This window comes from Dendrobium catenatum, unplaced genomic scaffold (assembly GCF_001605985.2).
Source record: "Dendrobium catenatum unplaced genomic scaffold, ASM160598v2 fragScaff_scaffold_1595, whole genome shotgun sequence".
In the NCBI taxonomy this organism is placed as follows: domain Eukaryota; kingdom Viridiplantae; phylum Streptophyta; class Magnoliopsida; order Asparagales; family Orchidaceae; genus Dendrobium; species Dendrobium catenatum.
In genome coordinates this window covers 2582195-2596408 of record NW_021320057.1, presented here as the reverse complement: position 1 = coordinate 2596408, position 14214 = coordinate 2582195, and the positions used below count along the sequence as shown (strand labels likewise).

General features: G+C 39.5%; 2 protein-coding genes across 2 annotated transcripts; one reads left to right on the top strand and one right to left on the bottom strand.

Moving 5' to 3' along the window:
- Positions 1-7414: 7414 nt before the first annotated feature.
- LOC110104890 (uncharacterized mitochondrial protein AtMg00810-like) lies at positions 7415-8770 on the top strand. The gene is made up of 2 exons (XM_020834176.1): positions 7415-7666; positions 7874-8770. The coding sequence occupies exons 1-2, from the start codon at positions 7415-7417 to the stop codon at positions 8768-8770; spliced, it is 1149 nt and encodes a 382-aa protein (XP_020689835.1).
- Positions 8771-9653: 883 nt separating this feature from the next.
- LOC110104859 (cytochrome P450 71A1) lies at positions 9654-11789 on the bottom strand. The gene is made up of 2 exons (XM_020834133.2): positions 10733-11789; positions 9654-10478 (listed from the first exon to the last, which is right to left on the bottom strand). Exons 1-2 carry the CDS (start codon positions 11726-11728, stop codon positions 9858-9860), a joined length of 1617 nt encoding a protein of 538 aa, XP_020689792.2. The 5' UTR covers positions 11729-11789; the 3' UTR covers positions 9654-9857.
- Between the last annotated feature and the right edge of the window lie 2425 nt (positions 11790-14214).

Here is a 14214-nt window from a genome sequence, read left to right as displayed (position 1 = left end):
TAAGACCCTGATGAGAGGGGATCGAAGATGGTCCCCATACATCGGAGTGAATAAGAGCTAGCGGTTCTTTAGACCGATTTACAGAGTTTACAAATGGAATTTTATGACTCTTGCAAGTTTTACAAGGATTGCAGTTATAGTATGCAGTTGGTATATGCAACTGAGGATGAGTGTGAGAAATGGATTTCAGCACTTTGCTGTGGGGATGTCCCAGCCGAAGGTGCCAGTTGTTGTTGGTTCTTGAAACGACGGATAAAGCTTGCTGCTGTGTGCTGCTATGAGACGTAACCACCGGATAGAGGCCATTTTTACATGGACCGCTGAGAAGAATGTTGTGTGTCTGTAAATCCTTAAACACATATCCATTAGGATCAAATGTAATCGAAATCTGATTTTCTTTAACCAGATTAGATATAGATAGCAAATTATATGAAATAGAGGGAATGTGTAATAGGTTAGATAGAAACAGCTTACGGTCGGGTGTAGGTAGAAGACCGGTTCCTGTGTGAGCAATCGGAACAGATCTCCCATCTCCTACGGTTACCTGATCAGAACCGGTGTATGCCGAGCCTTGCGTGAGATTTTATAGACGATTTGTCATGTGAGACGACGCCCCAGAGTCTAGATACCAGTCAGTGGAGGGCAAATCTGTTGTGGCAAGAAGAGCGTTGCTGGTATCTTGCGTATTTTTAGGGGTGGCATAGTTGGCATTGAGTCTATGCCAACAGATATCGGCAGTGTGCCCCCTTTTAGCGCAAATTTGACATGTGAGGGAAGATTTTGATCCTGGTTTATTTACTGTATTAGTGGTTTGAGATGATCGGCCTCTACCGCGACGGCTTCTTCCTCTGATGGTGTATAACGCTGTTTGAGCGTCAGACTGAGTTGCCAGTCTTTGCGAGTCCGCTTGAACATGAATCTCTTCACTGATTAAGAGGGCATACAGAGTATCAAGCGTGAGAGGATGCTGCATTGTACGAACATATGTTTTAAACAGCAGAGGCAATGTTGTCCACTAATTTCTTGATTTCTGCAAGATATGTTTGCATAGACATGTTTTTCATAGAAATATTGTGAAGCTCATTTTTGAGCTGAATCACCTTAGACCGACTTGACGACTGGAACCTTGTCTGCAGCGCTTGCCAGATCTCCGCAGATGATTCAAGATGCATTATATAGGGTAGAACCGGAGCAGAGATAGTGGAACAAATGGCTGCCGCGAGGTTTTGATCTGTGAAAGACCAGGTGTCATCGCGTGTGTTTGGGTCAAGATTCTCTTGATTTTGATTGCTCCCAGATGCCATCGAAGCCGAGGTTGGATCAAGAAAAGCTTCAAAGCTATTTGCCTTGAATAACTTCAGGATTTGATTTCTCCAAATCGGGTAGTTTTCGGCAGACAAATGATAAGGAACCAGAGATTTAAGATGCGACACAATGAATTTGAGGGAGGGATAGAGGGCGAATCTGTCGGTCGTGGCCGCAGAGTTAGCCGCCGTAGTTGAAGTTTGAGAAGACGATGTCGCCATAAGGAAACGATGCCCAAGAACTTAGACCTCTTCTGATACCATGTTGAAACCCAAGACCATTCTTTTGGATCTTGTTCAGAGCTTGAAGAAGAAGACAAATCAAGAAGACAATTGAATTATTTCTGTATATCATCTCTACAGAGCTATTACAGTTGTATATAAAGACATACAGCCGAAATGCATTTACACGTGTAATCAATCTATTGGATAGCAAGAATACAATGTATTTAATAGTATTTATTATTGCTAGTCTAACAGCCCCCCCCTCAAACTAACGAGTTCTGTGTTATGGTTAGTTTGTGCCGGAGAGTCTTAAATCTTGAGGTTGACAGTGGTTTAGTTAGAATATCCGCCAATTGATCCACTGTGCTTATAGGAAGAAGACGAATTGTGTTGTGTTGAATGTGATCCCGGATGAAATAATGATCTATCTCAATATGTTTAGTGCGAGCATGAAAAACAGGATTGTTTGCCAGTGCAATTGCTGAAGTATTGTCGCAATAGACATCAACCGGTTCACTGTGAATAATATTGAAGTCCGCCAGTAAGCGTTTTAGCCAGATAATGTCTGCTGTTGCTGCCGCAAGAGCTCTATATTCAGATTCGGTAGATGATCTTGATACTGTCGATTGCTTTTTAACTGTCCATGATACTAAGGTATCACCGAGGAACGTACAAAATCCAGAGGTTGATTTTCGGGTGGTAGCGTCTCCTGCCCAGTCGGCATCGGAGAACGTTCGAAGTTGCAGATTTTTCTTGCTGATGGGTAAGCCATAGGATGCCGTTCCTTTGATGTATCTGAGCAGCCGCTTGAGGAGATAACTGTGAGAAATGTCCGGTTTGTGCATGTGTTGGGAGAGCACATTTACCGCATATGCAATGTCTGGCCTGGTAATGGTCAGATATTGCAATGCGCCTGTTAGACGGCGGTATGTGTGAGGATCTTGAAGATTTGTATCTGGTAAGAAATCAAAAGGTAGTTTTGTACAGCAAGGATTTGCTAAAGCATTACAGTTAGATAGATTGGCTTGATTAAGAAGAGAATTAGCATAGGTAGTTTGGGATAAGAAATACTCATCGGAACCGGAGTGAATATGGATGCCGAGAAAGTCCTTTGCCGGACCGAGAGACTTCATAGTAAACCGAGAGCTCAGACAGTTGATCAGCGTCGAGATAACGGCTGAGTCATTTCCGGTAAGTAGGATATCGTCTACATAGACAAGCAAGAATATGTGGATGTCGTCTCTGTTGAGAATTAAAAGAGATGGATCCGCTTTGCTGTATTTGAATCTGATATCTATCAGATAGGTTGTAAAGGTTGTATACCACTGTCTTGGAGCCTGTTTTAAGCCGTAGATCGCTTTGTGAAGGTGACAGACATAATTTGGATGAACCGTGTCTTCAAAGCCTTTCGGTTGGCGCATGTAGACCATCTCATTCAAGTGTCCATGAAGAAAGGCGTTTGAGACATCTAGTTGGTGAACCCGCCATCCATGGAATAGAGCAATTGTGAATAAAATTCGGATTGTAGGAAGTTTTGCGACCGGGCTAAAGGTCTCGCCATAATCTAATCCAAATTCCTGATTGTTTCCTTGAGCAACTAATCGCGCTTTGAATCTTGCAATTGACCCATCCGCATTAAACTTTTTGCGAAAAGTCCAGCGACATCCTAAGACTGATGCATTGTTAGGCAATGGAACTAGGCTCCAGGTGCCTTGCTTTTGAAGCGCCAAAAATTCGGATGCCATGGCTTGACGCCACTCCACATGTTTGCTGGCTTCCGTGTATGTGGTTGGGACGGAAGTGTCAACTGCTGAAGCCTGTTGATGTAGAAGATTGAATCGTGTGGTGGGTTTGAGTGAGCCCGTTCGTAGCCTGGTAATCATATGATGTCTGCTTGCATTCGTGTTTATTGAGTTCGAAGCTGGTAACAGAGTCGTGGATGTGTGATTGACTGTATCAGCAGTTGTAGTAGGTGGGGGTCTGGATGTGGATGCATCCAAGTTCGATCTGAGAGTTTGAGGATGAGGTTCAATTGTTGAAACTGGAACCAGCAATGGAGCCGGTACCTCCATCGAGTGTTGCTCTTTGGCAGATTCTGTTTGCTTGAACGGAAAAGAGTCTTCGGAGAATTGAACATTTCTTGATATTATGATGCGATTGGTACGTTGATTTAAGCAGTGGTATCCTTTATGATTATCACTGTAACCTAAGAAAATACAAGAAAGTGAGTTGGGTTGAAATTTAGTTCGTGTATGAGGAGGAATCAGCGGGAAACATTCGCATCCGAAAATCCTCAAATGCAAGTACTCAGGTTTAATGTTAAACATAAGTTGAAGAGGTGGTATGTTGTGGGTTGTTGCTGTTGGTAGTCGGTTGATAAGGTATACTGCTGTATTAACCGCATCGGGCCAGTATACCAGCGGTACAGAGGCAGTTTGAAGAAGAGTACGAGCGGTTTCGACAATGTGACGATGCTTCCGTTCTGCTACGCCATTCTGCTCCGGTGTATACGGGCAGGATAATTGGTGTTGAATGCCTTTGGATTGGAGAAATGTTCTGAATGTTTGATTGACATATTCGGTTCCTCCATCTGTTCTAATCACTCTAATAGAGCGACCTGTTTGCTTTTCAATGAAGTTGATGAAATTAATAAATAATAATGGAACATCAGATTTATGCAAGAACGGGAATATCCAAGTAAAATGCGAGTAATCATCCACCATAATGAGATAGTATCTAAGACCCTGATGAGAGGGGATCGAAGATGGTCCCCATACATCGGAGTGAATAAGAGCTAGCGGTTCTTTAGACCGATTTACAGAGTTTACAAATGGAATTTTATGACTCTTGCAAGTTTTACAAGGATTGCAGTTATAGTATGCAGTTGGTATATGCAACTGAGGATGAGTGTGAGAAATGGATTTCAGCACTTTGCTGTGGGGATGTCCCAGCCGAAGGTGCCAGTTGTTGTTGGTTCTTGAAACGACGGATAAAGCTTGCTGCTGTGTGCTGCTATGAGACGTAACCACCGGATAGAGGCCATTTTTACATGGACCGCTGAGAAGAATGTTGTGTGTCTGTAAATCCTTAAACACATATCCATTAGGATCAAATGTAATCGAAATCTGATTTTCTTTAACCAGATTAGATATAGATAGCAAATTATATGAAATAGAGGGAATGTGTAATAGGTTAGATAGAAACAGCTTACGGTCGGGTGTAGGTAGAAGACCGGTTCCTGTGTGAGCAATCGGAACAGATCTCCCATCTCCTACAACATAAAATTTTAAAGAAGCTTTCACAAACCATGACTATCTATTGACCCAGTTGGCCTGGTAAATAAATAAAATATTGGATCAAGCCAGCTCGCTTCCATTTTCTTTTTATCGTCTTTCTGTATTCCCTTAATCCCTCCCTCCGACCGCCACTTTACCCTAACAGTTGCTCCCGACGCCGCCGTACTTGGCTTCGCTCGCTGGCTCAATGCGTTCTATCGGCAATAACATCCGATGACCTTCAAGTTTGTCTTCTTCGCCTCTGTGTAAGTGGCCTTGGTGGGGATAATCTCTAGCCTCGACTGTAGCCTTTACTGTCTCTCCACATTGTGCCATTGCTTCAAACTCTTTCAAGTGCCTCCGCTCAGCCACCGATCCCTAGTCAGATTTGCCTAATTTTTATCAGCATCTTATTTATTAAGGTTGCACTTAGTTAGCTTTTTATTTTCTTGAACAATTACATAAAAACGCGATTAATTAGTTTGATATTTTGTTTCATCACCATCATATTCATATTGTTTGCAGTTTTAGAACCAATTTGTTAAATGTATTCAATACATGGACCTGATGATTTAAATTGAGGAACTTAACAAAATTAAATATATTTGGTACAAATTTTTAAAGATTGTTTAATTTTAATTATTCTTGTATATTTTGTTTCTTAAACTAATACAATTGATATGTCATAAAAATTTGACTTTATCGACATGAATCTTGATGCATATCTGAATTGGAAATTGATGGAATCAAAATCAGGAACATCCACATTAGATGTTATTTTTCCTGAATAATATCTCAAAATTAATTTAGTTGGATGACTTCGCTAGGTGATAAGTGTTTGTCTTCTTGGAGAAATTATTTTGTACGGAGATCGGATATGGAACGACGTTCTGAGACTAACTAGAACGTGCCAATTACGTCAGCAGTATCGAGCGGCGGTACGAAGCAAGGGGTGATGTGGCACATTCTGATTGGTCTCCGGATGGATTAATTTTTCTTCTTCTTGAGAGCTTTTGCTTTTATGCAAAGAGTAGTCTAATAACTTCTTAGATTTTGATTCAAGTAGTCAACTTTTTTATTGTTTAATGTAAGTACTTTTTTTTCTAAGTGAAGGCTCGAAATTTCCCTCTGTTTGCTACAGTTCGGCCTCGTAGAGTGGTTGTCGCACCCGCTAGATTAAGCATTCTTGAAAATGCTAGCAACCTTAAATTTCTTCATGCACCTCAGATAAGTAGCAATCACGGACTTCCTGAACAACTCTTCATCAATGAGTAAGTATTAAGTTGCATTTATTTTAAGTGATCGAAGATCCTTTCCTCTTGCCAATGAAAAATTATGCTGTGCGGACACTGAATGCAGCTCTACATCTAGAGGCCAATTAGAATGAGCCACATCAGCATTACCGAGCGCGGTACCGACGTGGCTCATTCTGATTGATCTCCGAACGACGTTCTGCGTCCGCACAAAATAATTTCTCCTTGTCAAGGTGGTGCTCGACTTTAGGTATTTTTTGAAAAAATCCACCCAGCTCAAGTTAGTCGACTTCCATTTCCTCCACTTCTTCAATGGTAGACAATTAAACTTTAAAATATGTCCTCCATAAATTCCCATTTTAGAGAGTAATTCGGTGAAATGACTATGTTTTTTGCTAAGATGATCAATTTTAACATATTCAAATATTCCTATTTCAATTTTCACTTTGAACAGATATTTTTAAAGAACTTCCTATCTTTATACTGTCAATTTATTTGATTAACCGCGCGTTGAGAGTCAGTAAATTCTATTCAACGTTTCACTCCTACATATGCATCAAATTTCAAGTGGAGTCACAACCAGCATTGGACTTCTCTGGATTGTGAGAAATTATTAGAATTTATCTCTTAGATATCTTTTCTCCTTCCTTCTGGCCATAATAGAGGTGCTAATCTCAATATCATACTCATTAACATTTAAATGAAAAATATTTCCAGAATAAAAGCTATTGGATTTCTATAAAATGCGCTCAATTACAAAAAAAATTACAAATTGAGTTGCTATCCTTTGACTCTCTATTTATAGATTTAGGTCGGTGTTTCAGCATTATAAAATAGGGTATGCATATGAACATGTAGAAAATAAGAGAAAATACATTAATTGTGTAACCTAATCAAAAGGTCCAACTTGTTGAAGTTGTTTACCAAGCTTTTAATTGTTAAGACCGCATACAATTTCATAGCAATTTTAAGAAATGCCACGTCAGCTTGTACTTTCTTATTTTGATTATTCCACTTTGCATCGGCTAAATGAATATTTTTTTCTCTATTGTGTCATCTTAAAAGTTAAATTCTTATTTAAATCTAATAAATATAAGTTATCATACAATTTCATAGCAATTTTAAGAAATGCCACGTCAGCTTGTACTTTCTTGCTTTCCGTTAATATAGTTTTCTATATATACTCATGTAATGCTGTTGTAAACATTAAGTAATACAATCTTAAGTTTCCTGTCTCCACGTATTTCCTTCTCGTTTCTTCTCTGCTTCTTCTCAAGAACTATGGCTTTAACATGGTATCAGAGCTTTGAAGCTCTACAGCGTGTTTTTTTCTTCTCTATACTCCTCGTGATTCCTTATGGGCGACGAAGCTTCAGTAGGCTCTCACCGGCAACAGTCCACCATTTCCGGTCCGGACTCTGATCCGATCATTCCCGTTCATCTCAAATTCCTAATCTCGAATATCAAGAACCTCGTTCCCACAATTCTCACATCCGAAAATTATTCAATCTGGTGGCTTCAGCTACATCAACACTTTGTTGCAAATGGATACGACGGTCATCTCTCCGGAGCTACCATCTGCCCACCGGACTCACAACATCCACAACACGTGTGCAAACTCCATAAGTCAATCTACGGGCTTAAACAATCACCTCGACAATGGTTTCACAAACTCACCTCATTCCTTTAGACTCTCGGCTTCACCTTCAGCAAGGCCGATCCCTCACTCCTTTTTAATCAAAATGACATTCATCTATTTGTTTTAATTTACGTTGACGACATATTGATCACATGTAACAACTCACATCAAATTCAGCTAATTCTTCGTCAGTTACAATCTGAATTCAAACTCAAACAACTGGGCGACATCTCCCTTTTCCTGGGCATTCAGGTTATCAAAACCACCTATAGCTATTTTTTAAGTCAATCACATTTTGCACAAGATTTGCTTCTAAGTGCAGGATTCACGGATTGCAAACCCGCGGCCACACCTGCTCCATCCCGTCCGTCGCTGTCCTTCGACGAACAGCCATATGCGGACCCAAAGCTATTTCGCAAATTGGCAGGCTCATTGCAATACCTATCTATCACTCGACTTGACATCGCATTCGCCACAAATTCCATATGCCAACATATGCATCAACCGCGCAATGGTGATTTTCAGTCTTTAAAGCGTCTTCTTCGCTACATCAAAGGTTCTTTTAGCTATGGCTTGCCAATCACGATGGGACCAATGCAGCTACGCTCCTATACTTACGCAGACTGGGCAGCCAACACCGCAGACATGAAATCCATGTCTGACTTCTGCACCTTTCTCGGTTCTAATATCGTCTCGTGGTCGGTTAAAAAGCAAACTACAATAGCGCGATCATCCACCGAGGCCGAATACAAATCGCTCTCCTCGGCAACCTCCGATATCCTATGGATTCGTCGCTTGGCAGAGGATCTTGGCATTCCGCAAATCCGTCCCACAGTAATCTATTATGACAACACTTCTACGATTGTGTTAGACAACAATCCGGTGTTTAACGCAAGGACCAAACACATTGAGATTGACTACCACTTCATCAGCGATCACATACAAAAGGGTCATATTTCAATTGCTCACATATGCACAGCCGACCAAATCGCAGATATACTCACCAAATCTCTTCCCGTCAGCCGGTTTCAGCTTCTACGATCCAAATTAACCATTCGTTCCCATAATGATTAATTTGAGGGGAGCTGCTAAGACTGCATACAGTTTCATATCAATTTTAAGAAATGCCACGTCAGCTTGTACTTTCTTGCTTTCCGTTAATATAGTTTTCTATATATACTCATGTAATGCTGTTGTAAACATTAAGTAATACAATCTTAAGTTTCCTGTTCCATCCACGTATTTCCCTCTCGTTTCTTCTCTGCTTCTTCTCAAGAACTCTGGCTTTAACATTAATAAATCATCGGCTTGACATATATTGATAGTAAAGTGGCTTATAAATAGTTTACCCGAGAAGTTTTCCCTCATTAAATAGTCACCAGGGCCCACTTCATAGATGATAGCCGGTAGGTCTAACTAATAAGCTTTACTTTTTGATTGACAAATTTTTGGTTCATAACCGTCTGCTTGAAGCAATTTCTCTTATAGGCTAAGGAATATAAGTCCGAATAGGTCGAATTAACTTGGTTTCAACCGACTTGATTTAACTCGAACTGAGTCAACTTAATTTGAACAGAAAATTATAAAATATTTGAGTGTACACATACACATTGAAAATAATGAGTTATTGTCACTTCACAAATAGTTAATGTAATAATTGTACTACTGTAGTGCAACTTAAGATTATTTTAAGCCGCTTATCATTACACGATATCAACGTGGATTGCCCTTCTCCACCCGCCTCGTTATCTGTCAATTCTCTCTTTGCATTTTTCTTCTGCCGAGTGGACATCAATAATTCCTTTCTGTTCTCGTCTGGGCACGTTCATACTCGAGTAATTCTAAACACTCGATATTCGAAAGGGATATTTTGAAAAATTGTTTCAAAATACTCTTTAGGTATTTTCAGTTAGAGCATGCCAGCTGTTGTTCTGATTAATTAGCTTCCAAGATATAATTTTGTTCTAAAAAAATTGAACTTTTGACCGTTATCAGATAAAAAGAACTTATCTTGCCCAACAAAAAGGACTTTCTGAGTAAAGAATCACTCATAAAATTAGACAAAAATAAGAGTTCTGCTAGAGCTGAATACCTTATAATCTATTCATCTTGCAACCCAACTATTATAATTCAACAATAATCCATTGGATTGATTAATCTTTTACTTGACTGCCTTTGTTGCAATCAGCATAAGAGCCTCTCTTTTGCGCGTAGTAAGTGCATAAACTTCACTCATATCTATATCTTCTATTTCGCCCTTTGCTGGCTTCCAGTCAAAGACATACACCAGGTTAGCTATAGCAAGCTCAATTAAAGTCACAGAGAATTTGATCCCAGGACAAGATCTCCTTCCTGCACCAAATGCCAAGAGCTGGAATCCATGGCTACTAAAATTTATGTCTCCTGCTTCTCCATTAATGAACCTTTCCGGTCGAAATTCTTCTGGGGAATCCCATATCTTGGGGTCCCTTCCTGTAGCCCAGGCATTGATGAGGACCATTGTTCCTTTAGGAATTCTGTAGCCTTTGATATTAGTGTCCTGTATAAGCTGTCGTGGTATTATTATAGAACCTGGAGGATGAAGCCTGAGGGCCTCTTTTACTACTGCTTTGAGATAGCTCATATCTGCCAATTGCTCTTCTTTGATACATGCTTCATTGGGGCCTACTACTTTGATTATTTCTTCCTTGAGCTTTTTCATGGCGGCTGGGTGGCGGATGAGCTCGGCCATGGTCCATTCCATGGATATGGAGGTTGGGTCTGTTCCCGCGCCAAACATGTCCTGTTGCATGAGTAGTGAAAATAAAGTTCAATGATTATTAAAAAAAATGAAAAATTTGGATGTTATGATTTTAATTTTATTAGAATAAAAATTTTAATTGTTAGATTTATTTAAAGATGAATATAACTATATTCAATCAATTCATTTTTATATTATGCTCACTTTAAAGTAAATTCAATTACTAAAAAACTATTTGTCGAGATAGTTAAATCATAACCCAACAAGTGAAATAAAAATTAACAAAATCTAATTACCTTAACAATGGCTTTAATACTCTCACGATCAAATACAAGACCCTTACATTTCAACTCCCCTTCAAGAGTCAACAAAGCATCTAAAAAGCACTCATTAGTTGCATCGTCACCATCTCCTTCTTCCTCCTTCCTCTTTGCTATTTGCCTTCTATGCTCCTTCACGATTCCCTCAAGAAACTTATCTGATCTCTCAAATGCATTTCTCAGTTTCCTCTCAAACCCACTCACAAACCCAACTATCTTCCCCAACCATGGTATATAATCACCAACATAGAACTCCCCTATCATTCTTGAGCTCTCATCTATGAGCCTCCTTAAACCATCCCCCCACAACTTATTTCTTGTCGAGTCGCCGATCACTGCGCGGCTTATAACATCTCTCGAGAGTGCATGAAACCTCTCAGTCATGTCAACCAACATCGTTCGCTCAATCTCTTTCATCATAAAGGTCAATTCCTCCTCCCTCCCTTGTTTATAGGAACCCACCTTCTTATTGCTTAGGAGGTGGAGGATAGTTGCCTTCTTCATCTCCCTCCAGTATTCACCATAGGGGGCAAAGGCGATGTCACGACCACCGTAAAGGATTGTGTTGGGGGCCTTAAGAGAAGGGCGGTTGGCGAAGAGGTGGTCTTGGGTTTGGGTGATTTCACGTATGATGGAAGGGGAGGAGGTTACGAGGACGGGGAGGTGACCAAGTTGGAGGAGCATGATGGAGCCATAGCGTTCAGAGAGAGAACGGAGGGAACGGTGAGGGCTAGAACCAAGTTGATGGAGGTTGCCGAGGATGGGAAGCTTAGGGGGAGAGGGTGGGAGGGGTTGAACGCCACTAGTATTGATAATAGTAGAGGTATTAGTAATGACAGTAGCAATATCGGCAGTGCTCTTCTTGAAGAAGAAGAGAGATGATAAAACAATTGCTAGTATTGTAAGAGCCAGCATTAGTAGCATGGCCGGAGGATAGAGAAGAAGAGGGACTATGGGAGAGGAGGGACGCATGCTCTTTACAAGTTTTTTTTTCCTTTCCTTTTCTTTTGTGGATTGCGTGGTGTGGGAGTAGAGGTGAGAATTAGAGTTTTTATAGATTTAAATGGCATATTGGTTAGAAAAATGTATTCACATAATAGTTGCTGACAATATTGTGGTTGGAAAAAATTGTATAAATATAGGTAATGTTATTTTTTAATAATTTGATTAGCTTGAATTTAATAATTATTCAGGTCATGGAATAGCTGCTCTTGTAAATTTATTAAAAATCAATTATTCTTACTGAATGGAAATAATGAATAAATAATAATGATCGTACAAGTTTTTCATTACTCTAAATGCCTAGAATATACTATGCATACAAATTTTTTGAGTAAAACTTACATATATGTATATATTGGTCCAGTAAGACCTCGAATTCTAGGACTATATTTTCTCCAAATTCTCTTTTGGTGGCTATCAATGCCATGATCAATTAGATTTTTCTGCTTCTTGTATGTAACGTAAGCAGATTCGGGTTGAGCGCACTCAACCTATGCTTTGCACACTCAACTCATGGGGAAATTATTCGGTGCGGAGTCTGGAAGTCGTTCGGAGACCAATAAAAATACGTCACGTCACCACAAAAATGTACGGCGTTTGATACTGAGCGGTACCGGATGATTCTCCTGTCCGATGTCCGCACAGAATAATCTCTCCGATCCATACTTTGCTGTGGCAAAGATCCTTGTGACTACAGCAAGGCCACGACAACCATCATTTCTTTTGTGACTGTATTTTCTTTAAATTCTCTTTGTATTTTTCTTCCGCTGTCATCACAATAGCCACAAGTCATCAATTCATTTAAATTACAATATCTTTATTTCTGTATGACTGTGCGGTGCTTCAATAATTTCTTGTTCTTTTCTGATTAGCACTTTCATATATATACTTAGGTTTTGTTTGGGACGACCGGACGACTTTCTTTCTGCTTCTTAAAGCAGCTTCTTAGTACACTTTCTGCTTCTTAAAGCAGCTTCTTAGTACAAAAATTGTAATTTTTATACTAAAAAAATGCTTTAAGAAGCAGTAAAAAAACCGTCTCGAATGAAGTCTTAGTCCGATTAATTAGATTTTTTATGACATTCTTTTAATTTTACTTTGCAATAATTTTATTCTAAAAAACATAAACTTGTAAGTTGTAACCTTTACAAGATAAATATTGTTGATCTTGCCAAATAAAAATGACATTCTGAGCAAAAATTCACTTGTAATGTAAGATAGCTAATGTTTTTTTACTAGACTGCTATAAATATCTTATTACTAACAGCCCATGTGCAAAACACGATCGGAAATGAGCTGAAAGAAGCAAGAAGAGCCGCAAAACAGAGCATTCTCAGCCACATATTTGTTATCAATTCTCAGCCACATGTGACACGTCAGCGTGTACAGTAAAATCTATAAATAGCCATGTAATATCTGATGTAATAATTCAAGGAATTCAAGAGTGAAATTTATACACAAATTCCCGCGTACCTTAGTTCTGTCTCTTTTGAACTTCTTTATTGGTATCAGAGAAATTCCGCATTCGTCTCAGACTTTTTTCTCCAGGTACCATCATGAACTCATCTGCATCCTCTCCCACTATCAACACCACACCTGCAACATTACAACAATCTACAAATCTCACAATTCCTTCTACATTGAAATTTCTGATGAGCAACATCAAATCTCTCGCCACCTCACCTCTAATCACAGAGAACTTTCCAATATGGTCATCACAAATAACCAAGATATTAGCAGCAAATGGATATCATTCTTTCATAGATGGAACTGCACCCTTCCCTTCCCAATTTGTTTTAAATGATTCAAATCAATCTACACTAAATCAAGATTACACAATGTGAAAATTGATAGATCAAAACATATGCGCGGCCCTTTACTCCACAATTTCTCCCACAATTGTACCTCATATCATAAATCTTGAGTCATCCAATGCAATATGGATTACACTCAAGAAAAGACTTCAATCAACCAATCATTCAAGAGTTATTCAACTCAAAAACGAACTTCACACTGCATCAATGGGCTCAGGCAATGTTACTCAATTCCTCACACATCATAGCTCTGGTTGATCAACTAGAAGCAGTCGGCTGCCACATAGATTCTGAGGATATAGTTTTATATATCCTCAATGGCCTTCCACCATCATTTCAATCATTCAAAACAGCCATACGTACCAAACTGGAACCAATACAACTCGATGACCTCTATGCAGTACTAAGTAGTGAAGAGATCATCATTCAGTCAGAGACACAAAAACATCAATCAAATTTGCAGATGGCATTTTACACTCACAGGGGCCGCGATAGAGGGAGAGGTCGAACCTCAAACTCTACTTGAGCGCCCAATTCAACCAACTCAAATCCCAAAAGACCTTCAGTCCAATTGTCAAATCTGTGGCAAAATGGGTCACACTGGTTACAATTGTTGGCACAGAACAAATCTGTCCTATATCC

Excerpts from the sequence above, each read along its gene's own strand:
- LOC110104890 (XM_020834176.1), top strand. The coding sequence starts at position 7,415 with ATGGGCGACGAAGCTTCAGTAGGCTCTCACCGGCAACAGTCCACCATT. Across the intron at positions 7,667-7,873 it reads ACTCACAACATCCACAACAC|CTAATTCTTCGTCAGTTACA; the intron begins GTGTGCAAACTC and ends CATCAAATTCAG.
- LOC110104859 (XM_020834133.2), bottom strand. The coding sequence starts at position 11,728 with ATGCGTCCCTCCTCTCCCATAGTCCCTCTTCTTCTCTATCCTCCGGCC. Across the intron at positions 10,479-10,732 it reads GTATTAAAGCCATTGTTAAG|GACATGTTTGGCGCGGGAAC; the intron begins GTAATTAGATTT and ends CTCATGCAACAG.